Source organism: Trifolium pratense, linkage group LG3 (genome assembly GCF_020283565.1).
Source record: "Trifolium pratense cultivar HEN17-A07 linkage group LG3, ARS_RC_1.1, whole genome shotgun sequence".
NCBI classification, from domain to species: Eukaryota; Viridiplantae; Streptophyta; class Magnoliopsida; order Fabales; family Fabaceae; genus Trifolium; species Trifolium pratense.
Genome location: NC_060061.1, coordinates 7,191,066 through 7,201,229, shown reverse-complemented (window position 1 = coordinate 7,201,229; position 10,164 = coordinate 7,191,066). Strand labels below are relative to the sequence as shown.

The following is a 10,164-nucleotide window of genomic DNA, read 5'->3' as shown; positions in this document are numbered from 1 at the left end:
GAACAAGATGGAATCAGATTCTACTCTATATATCTATCTCCCTTTGTTTGATACTACTCCTTAAAAGATTTTACAAACAGAGTAAAATATATAAAGTGTAATGGAATGTTCGAATTAGACACTTTGATTCAGAGATACTAAAGTCAGTAATCACTACTACAATTTTTCTTTCAACGTGAAATAATGCGTCAACCAAAAATAAGATGCTTCCATATTAGTACTACTAATCAATGATAAATTAATCAATGGAATATATGCCACGTGACGGTTGAATAGCTGCAAAATATACTGACCTTACACTTATTTATATTTCTTATATAAAATTCACTATACTTTGTAATTTGTGTACAAGATGTATTTAATTTGTGTACACTTGATTCGAGTGTTCTTCAAGGAATTTTTAAGTATTTTATTTATAAAAATTACTTATGAAAAAATTTAAACATTTTAATTCGTAATATATTGTAATCTTCACATATTTTCATAAATTTTTTATAAAATTTTACTATTTAAAATGTTTAAAGAGTGCTCCAGAAACACTCATTAGCAAGACTCATATTTTAAAATTTAAAACATAAAGATCATCAAAACTACTATACTAACACTATACTAGTAGTATTTGAAATAAAATCATATTTGAAAAAAGAAATTAAAGACATTATAAATAAGGTGAAGAAGTTGAAAAGCATGAGAATGGAGTGTGGCATGATAGAATCAACTCAAGGATATAGAAAGGAATGGCCCCACACTCCAATATGGATAGAAGAGAAGGGAGGTGAGGTGGGTTACCAACCTCATATTCTTCTAATTATTTTAATGCTATTTTTAATTCTAGTGCTTCTAGAATCAACAAAAAACTAAAGTAGGAAGGTGAGGCTTACCAACCATGTTCGTTGGAATTGACATAGCCGGCCCAAAATGACATAAATGTTTTGGATGCAAATGTGAGGTTGGTTCAAGTTTGAAAACGACCAATTTTTGTGAAAGATATACTTAGTAATGAGAATATTACCAAAAAAAATCAACAAAATCCTTGTTTTAATTTGATCTAAAGTTTAGATCAATTGCATCGATTTTTGTTGACTAAATTTTCTTTAGTGTATTTAAGATTGATGGATGTAGTATTTAAACAAAAATCAAATTTCAACTTGTCTTTAAATTTGAATTATCTAAAGTCCATCATTTTAGTTTTAAAAGTTTTTGGAAAATTCGTCTTAGTCCATAACATTTTAATGTCTTAATAAGAGTAACAAATGTGACAAATTTCATATTTTAAAAACTAAGTTTAAGAGAGAGTAATAGTACTTAAAGAAAATATGATATATATTTATTCTAAAGAGATAAATAGTTCATGTGATGTGTTGTCGGGATGACTCATCCTATATATCAAATTCATATCTCCTTGGTGAACCAATTTGTTTTTAAAAATCAAAGCAATGAACACAAATGTTGCATGGATACAAGAGGATTTCTTTTAAAAATTTCTTTTGTCTTTTTTTATAGGACCTTTTTTAAAAAATTTAAGAGCATTAATTATAATTTTTTACCAACATATCTTTAATTATAGTGCATCTTCTTTTACAATTTATAATAAATACTTAAAAAAAAAACATTAACTCATTTTTTCTGGAAAGATAAAATTGTAAAGTCAATATCATTTATCAACAAATTTAATATCGCAATCAACTTTTTTAATCTCCGTAATTTTTTTAAATGAGTCTTATATTTAGAGACAGATATAATACAAGGTTAATGAGACCACCGAAAAAATAAAAATTATAATTAATATTTAAATTAATAAAATCACAAATATCTTTCATCCATTTATCATCTCTTATTTTATTTAATTCTTTCGAAAAAAGAATGTACTTAATGATAAATACAAGTAGCACAATTAATACTCCCTCCGTCTCATTTTATAAGATATCATTTGACTAAATGAACTATTCATTTATTTTGCTTTGACCATATTTTTTAATAATATATAGATGTAAATATTATCATATAAGATCTTGTTTGATTCGTTTTGATGAGTATTTTCAAAATATCAAGTTTTTATAATTATTACTAATAGACAATTAAAGATATTAGTGATTAAAATTATGCATTGATATACGTGCGGTGATCAACTAGATCTTATATTTTGGGACGAAGGGAGTATTAGGACATTTGAAAGGTATAACAATTTGACCAATAGTTAGGACTTAGAAATGGCAGTCATAGTTTTGGACTGAGTCTTGAATGATACAGTAAAACTTTGTCGGTTATGTATCCTAGGTTTTTTTTTTCTTATCATCACAAGTGATGTTATGATCTAACTAGTCGATGGTGTTTGGGTTTGGAATTGGAGTTGAAGGTTTTGAAATAATTGGAGAAAAGTCTAACTAATTTTTATATGCATCCAGATGGTAAGACAATTGCAAAATAATTATTAATAACCTTTTATGTCCAAACTATTTATGCTCTAAAAGCGAGTTCTCAATATTTCTGTCAAATTATTTAAGCTATTAGATTCAATTTAGTGGTAAAAAATTTAAGTAGTATATAAATCTCAGTTCGATCATCCGCTCGATTATATATTACACTAAATATATTTATTTTTTCGTAGTCCTATTTTGTTTTTCCTACAAGTAGTTGAAACAAAATAAAGGCCCACAGCTATAACCAATGTTTGATCTCAAGAATGGATGGTAGGGGAGGTTACTCATCAAACCAGCAATCACAAGAGTGAGTGGAGTATTTGTTCAAAAAATAAAAAAGAGAGTAGAGTAAGTTAAAGAATGCTTCTAGAACTTTATTTATATAATATTAGTACTATACTATTTTTTGTCAAGTGCTTAATTAATAATTAGAAGTGTTGTATATTTTTAAAGTGGATATAGAGTTTAAAATTAGGCTCTTATATATATAATACAATATATTTTTACCAATTAAATTAATCCACAAGGACATACTAGTAAATTGCATTTTATTTTCTCCTTCACTTTTATCAATAAGCAATAACCAATAAAAATTATTTATACATCTTCTCATTAAACTTATTTTAAGAAAAATACAAAAACACATACTCCAACAAATTATTATATTTTGATTTTTCTTAATGAATGTGAATTTTATTTTTTTCTCTAATAATTTAAAACGAATGAATTATATAAATAATGTCCATAATTAAACTAGATCATTTATTGTAGGATGGATGGAGTATTAAACCGGTGAAATAGTTAAAAGAAAGTGGAAAGGTGGAGGACCAAATAAATAAAAAGTTGGAACGAATCGTTTTGGATTGAGTTTTTTTTTTTATTGAGGTGTACCCATGAATATGTTTGGTAGATATTGCCCCTTTTAGTGTATGTTTGGTTTCAATTCTGGAGCATCCAGAATTGATTCTGGACGTGTAGAATTGATTCTGACTTGTTTGGTTTCTCAAAAGTAGAATTGATTCTGTCTCCAGAATTGATTCTACTTGAAGCTAGAAATCGTAGCTTCTGATTCTAGAATTGATTTTTACACTCAAATTTTGTGTTCAACTCACTTTTTCATGAATATATCCAAACATAAACCACTTTAGCTTAAAATCAATTTTGGCCAGAATCAATTTTACAAAATCAATTCTGCCAAAATCAATTCTCTCCGCCGCAGAACCAAACACACACTTAGACTATTGGATCGATGAACCATGTGAATTTGGGCAAAAAAGCAAATGCTTTTTTATTTATATTTTTTTTAGTTTATATTAAAGATCAAATAAAAAAAAATCATGCTAAACAGTGCCCTAGGGCGGGGGCACTCGTTAAGCATACCTAAAAATAAAATAAAAAATAAAATTTATATTGAAAATATAACTTTTTGTACTTTTTAGGCATTGAATGTTAATCAGTGTCCCGGAGCATTGTTTAACATTTTCCATAAAAAAAAGACCAAATATAATAATTAATATAATTTTTTTAAATTTTCCAATTAATTTAAAAAGGAATTATTTATTTTGAAATGTAATCTCTCTGTCCCAAAATAAGTGTCATTTTAAAAATAAAATTGTCTTAAAATGAATGTCATTTTCACTTTTTAATATAATATTTTCCAATTGTACTCCATAAATATCATTATATGCATTATTTCCAAAGAAACAAACCAATAACTTATAGGTGTAATTTATTAAAAATATTATTGTTTTTCACATCATAATTATATTTCTTAACATTTCTTAATATATGTGCAAAAACCTTAAACGATATTCATTTTGAGACGAATACAGTACTAACGAATTGAGATTCTCTCAATTTTCTAAAAGAAATAGAAATGTCAATTACTATAGTTTTAATATTAAAAAACGATATAAATGCACGTCTTTTTAGAATTAGTAACATCATTTGAATATCTATACACTTAAACTTTGGTACTTGTAATCTCCATTTTTTATAGGAAATGGAGAGGATCTCTACTCAGTACTAACTATTATTGTCTTTGAGACACTTATTAAGAAAACAAAAGTAGTAAAATTATCTTGAATTTTGTGCAGTAAACTTTTAAAAAATGTTAATTATATATGTTATTTTTAATGTAAAATTTATCCCTTTTAAGTTTCTTAACTAATACCACCCTCGAGCTAGTTAACATGACCCATAAATAATTAAGACGAAAGAAAATAGTAGTGTAGAAGTAATTTTTTCATGAATCATGTTAATTAATGCCCTTGAACTGCTTGTTCAAAAAAAAATGCCCTTGAACATTATTTAAAAAAAAAAATTACATTAAAAATAACAGTTTTTATATTTTACAAATATTAACTATACAAACTTCAATATCATTTATCTAGTTTCTTTACTAATACCAACACTAGTTAACTAGTTAGTACTTAGTACTACTAGTATTTTTCTGTTATCTTTTTAAGAGTTTACAACAAGAAAGGATTTCTCATTTTTTTCCCTCAAGTTTTCTCAATTGCTACATCTTAATTGTTGACCACCAATTTATTTTTCTTTTATTTTTCCTAATTAAAATATTATCACATGATCTAGTGGTCTAAATGCACATATTATTTCCTCAATTTTTTTAAATGAGAATACATTCTGGTCTTCAACATTTATTTAAAATCCAAAGGAAGTGTGGTCTAATCTTAAAGCTGATGTCAAACCCAACTAATTCTATGAGGGTAGTTGATAAACTAATTTGCATTAGTCAAACCGCAATAATTCAATTTGAATCAAACGGGAGAATAAAGAAAGATGCTGGAAGGAAAAGAAAATCAAACCCAGATTAAAAATAAAGCGTCTTGCTAATGTGTGCCATAATTAAGGGCATATATTAAAGAACTCAAAAGTAGTATTATTGTATTGAAAAATACAACACTTTGACTTTTAAAAAATAAAATACACAACTTTTAAGAAAAATATTTTTATATTAAGTTGTTTATCATGTGTTCTTAGGGCACATTTTAACATTTTCCAAAAAATAAATTATTATAAGTGCCACTTCTTTTATCCGATAATCATGTTTACTCTATAGAATCATGTTTATTTTGTTCATGCACGGGGATTGTTCCTAACATAAATTCCTTTCGCCTCCGGTTCTTAATATAAAAGAAGTTTTACATTTTAAACCCATTGAAAATCTAATATATATAGTTCATAATTTAACCATATATATTGAATTCTCAATGAATCTAAAAAGTAAAATCTTTCTTGTATTAAAAACAAGAGAAATTATATAGTGTATGCTAACAAAAATCACATCCTAGATATATTGTTTGACAAAAAAAATTGATATAACATAAAAGATCAAGTGGTGAGTAGTGTTGGGTTACGAGGGGGCGGCGATCTTCCGCATTGGGTTTAAGAATAACTTCATAAGTGAAATGAAAGAATAACTTCATAAGTGAAATGAACATCACACTTTAACCTAAAACTTAGTATTAGGTCTATGTGTCTCATACATATAAAGTGTTTAACCTCAAGTTTTATAAACAATGTGAGACTTAACGCACACTTGCGACAACAAGCCGTTAAACCGATTATAGTGAGATCCGATTAACATGAATTTAGATGTAAAATGTTCGCAAAAAAAAAAGTTTAGAGGCATGCAAATAAACAAAAGATATATCAAACAACTATTATAAATTTAATTTTTTTTGATAAATTTTGATATAATATTTTTAAGACTCAATTGCACTTTTCACCCTTCAAATTTCACAATTGTGTGATTTTGAACTCTAATTTTGAAATGAGTTTTTTTTTGCCCCCTTTATAATTTATCACCCTCCCCTTTTGACCAAACTAAGCGATGTGAATTTTATTTTATATGTGGGCTAGTGCTAATTGGGGTGAGTAGAAATTAATTGAACATTGTCCTCGTGAATTTAACTAAATTCGTACAAACATCACATTTTATATGTAGGAGTCAAAGTTCAAACTACGAACACCTCACTTATTCACCGTAAAAATGAAATTACTAGCCAAGTTTTGAGTTTAACGAAGTTAAACAAACAAGATGAATTATGATCAAGTTTTGAGTTTCAAAATGTTTCAGTCTCTGTGGGTTTGAGGTGAAGTGAAAAAGTGTGAAGATGAGACGTGAGAAAAACCTAAATTCGACGTTTTGATTTACTCATGCGGGCGAGTTTCAAGCACCATCGGTCTAGTTTCCTCTACCCAGACTCACTCGTACCAACCCAGTTTAAACCGACTTTTTCAACCCTCTAACCCGCGACCCATTATAAACCGTTCATATCTCTAATTTTTGGACGAATTTTGTTGGGTTTGGACAGACGTCAATTTTTTTACCCAGCCTTAGTAGCCATTATTAAAGTGTATGATAAAAGTGAAAATAAAAATTGAAAAGAAGCATAGTAAGTAAATAAATAATGAAAAAAGTAGAGCTATAGAAAGCTACCTACCCAATTACAGAAAGCAGAGAAAGAGGAGAGCACAAACTTAATTGTAACCACTAGTCTTTTCTCACCAACTCGGTCAATCACTTTGAGAAAAAGAAGCTCTCCGAGTCAATTGCACCTTTCCCTCTCTCCACAACCGAGCATTTATATATATATTCTCTCTTCCAACTACACCTTTCGTTAGTTACTACCTAATTCTTTCTTTCTTTCTTCTCTCTTTTCTCTCCCTATTCTCTCTCAAATCAACAAACCAAAACCATGGGTAGATCCCCTTGCTGTGAAAAACAACACACCAACAAAGGTGCTTGGTCTAAAGAAGAAGACGACCGTCTCATCAAATACATCAAAGATAACGGCGAAGGTTGTTGGCGTTCTCTTCCCAAAGCTGCTGGTAATTACATTAATTACTCTTTCATCATTTCTTCTTAATCTTTTTATTTAATCCATTTCTTAATTAATTATTTAATATATGTGCATGCTAATTTAAATTTACTACACAGGCTTGGCTCGTTGTGGCAAAAGTTGCAGACTCAGATGGATAAATTATCTCAGACCTGATCTCAAGAGAGGAAACTTCACTCCTGATGAAGATGAACTTATCATTAACCTACACACTTCTGTTGGTAACAAGTATGTATTTTTCTTTCTCAATTTCAGTTTTTTCTGTTATACTTTTGTGTTTTCGAATATAAGCAAAACTCGAATCAAACAAAATTGATGTATTTGATTTAAAATTTGAATCAAAGGAAATTCTTATTCTCTCATTATTCGATATAATAATATTTTTTTGTGATTAAACAATTAATTATGATTTTTTGTTTTTAGGTGGTCTCTAATTGCTCAGAAATTGCCGGGAAGAACTGACAATGAAATCAAGAATTACTGGAACACACATATCAAGCGCAAACTCCAGAGCTGTGGAATCGATCCTTCAACTCATCGTCCATTTAAGCGTATGACTGACACCGTTGCTGGCGCCAGTACTTCCTCAACAACCACTGCCTCCCCAGCTGCTACTGCTACTCCGTTGCCTTCGGTCCCCGCAGGCAACGAGAATAGTAGTAGTAGCAGCATAAGCCGCAACAAAATCAAGAGCGAGTTTCCGTTATTCAGTACTACTACCAGTCCCTCTTTAAAACAAAAGTTTGTTGTAACTGATTCTGGTAATGGTGGTGGTGTTGAAGATTCAGTTTCAAATACTAGCAGTGGAGTTACCATTGAAGAAATAGCTTATCCACCTCCTCCTCCCCAAATCAACTTGGAACTTTCATTGGCTCCACCTTCTTCTTCTCAACAGCTACAAAATGGGTGTATTTGTCGTCAAACTTTAGGGTTACAAAATAGTGGTAACCATCCTTGTAGATGCAACAATACTATCCCTATTGTTGGAGTTTCTAATGTTGCTTCATCATCTGCTGCTACCGCCGGCGCCGGTTATTGTTATTTTAAATATTTCGGAGCCGGGATTCTCAAATTTTGATTGGAAATTTGAGAACTGTAGAAGTAATTTAGACTAAATCTTATCTTTTGGAGTTAAATTAATTATAGAATTTTACAGTTGAGTTGGTGTTAATGTTGTGACTAATACTATGTTACCAACGTTAACGACACAAGACAATATTAGTTGTAGAATGGAATTTCGAAATTTTTCGGATAATTTTGGTTTTAATTATTTTTATTTTTATTTTACTATTAGTACTATGAATCATCTTAGTAAAATTGTTTAACAATATTAATTAAGTTCAACAAACACAGTTCAAAATCAACGACATAATTGAGTTGGTAAACAAAATCCAATTGTTGATGTTAACTGTTTTTGTATTTTTTTATGATTTAATTAAGATGGTAAATCTTTTGAAAGCATAAAAATCTCGTAACCATTTTTCGTGTAAAATATGAAAAGTACTCAGCATGTGTGAATTGTTGCTGATTGGTCGATCACAATGTGTTAAACTATCAGGTCACTTAATTAAGCTATTTTTTTAGTTAATTTGAATCTTCTAAGTAATAGGACAATGTATACAAACAAATTGTATATCAGCAACAATAAGACAATAAGTCATAGCGTGTGTTTGGTTCTGCGACGGAGAAAATTGATTTTGGCATAATTGATTCTGTAAAATTGATTCTGGTCAAAATTGATTTTAAGCTGAAGTGGTTTATGTTTGGATATATTCATGAAAAAGTGAGTTGAACAAAAATTTGAGTGTAAAAATCAATTCTAGAATCAGAAGCTACGATTTCTAGCTTCAAGTAGAATCAATTCTGGAGGCAGAATCAATTCTACTTTTGAGAAACCAAACAAGTCAGAATCAATTCTACACGTCCAGAATCAATTCTGGATGCTCCAGAATTAAAACCAAACATACACATATTCCATTCTCTTTGATTTCAGAAAGTGAATAAATAGCACAATATTCTCTTCCTCTCTCCAAAGGATATATTTTTTTTTCATTGTTTTCGAACAACTCCAATTATATACATTGAATTTTTTTAAACTTAATTTATAAAACATTAGTATAGTTTTTCTTTTGCAGAATTTGAGTTACGCATAAGAGCCTTTATAATAAATTCAACATATTATAATAAATTATACTGTAGTAACTAGTGTATTATATATTAGACAATTTTATATATCCCTAGTAGTTACAAATGGAATAATATAAAAATACAAGATTTAGCCAATAAATATGAAATGTATCATGAATTTGATTTTCTTTTGTAAGATGTTTCTTTTAACAAACATATTTTTGCTCAACATCTAGAAATAAATTACGTATATTTTAACCTTTAAATTTTAAGATAATCGTTCATTTAGATGAATAAAGAATTTGAATTCCTCTCTTTGAATTGATTTAGAGGGTCAAAGAAAGACTGAATAAAAACAAAAACAAGTATAAAATAAGCCAGTTTGTGAATTTGCCATTATCAAGTTTTCCCAGCCTTCTAGAAGAGAAATAATTAATTCAAATATTATAATGGAGATATCGCGTGGAAAATATTTAGAGATTCAACTCTACAGTGTTGATTGTCAAAAGAAAACTCTACGGAAAGACTAGTAATTATGGGTTTGTTTAGTGTCCAAATAAGACATAAGATAAGGATAATTATGTTATGTTGTTTCTTCAATTTTGTATTTGATGAGACAAAAAAATATTATTAGTTAATTTTAAAATTTATTATATTATATTTCTTCAATTAAATTTATTTTTGTGAGCTCATTGCTAATTAACAGCGGTGAAATTTTAACTTATATCATAGTAACTTAAAAAGATATG

At 28.5% G+C, this 10,164-nt stretch overlaps 1 protein-coding gene across 1 annotated transcript; it reads left to right on the top strand.

Moving 5' to 3' along the window:
* Positions 1–6,909: 6,909 nt before the first annotated feature.
* Positions 6,910–8,543, top strand: LOC123916065 (transcription repressor MYB6-like). The gene is made up of 3 exons (XM_045967409.1): positions 6,910–7,277; positions 7,387–7,516; positions 7,712–8,543. The coding sequence occupies exons 1-3, from the start codon at positions 7,145–7,147 to the stop codon at positions 8,364–8,366; spliced, it is 918 nt and encodes a 305-aa protein (XP_045823365.1). The 5' UTR covers positions 6,910–7,144; the 3' UTR covers positions 8,367–8,543.
* The last annotated feature ends 1,621 nt before the right edge of the window (positions 8,544–10,164 follow it).

Excerpts from the sequence above, each read along its gene's own strand:
- LOC123916065 (XM_045967409.1), top strand. The coding sequence starts at position 7,145 with ATGGGTAGATCCCCTTGCTGTGAAAAACAACACACCAACAAAGGTGCT. Across the intron at positions 7,278-7,386 it reads TTCTCTTCCCAAAGCTGCTG|GCTTGGCTCGTTGTGGCAAA; the intron begins GTAATTACATTA and ends TTTACTACACAG. Across the intron at positions 7,517-7,711 it reads CACACTTCTGTTGGTAACAA|GTGGTCTCTAATTGCTCAGA; the intron begins GTATGTATTTTT and ends TTTTGTTTTTAG.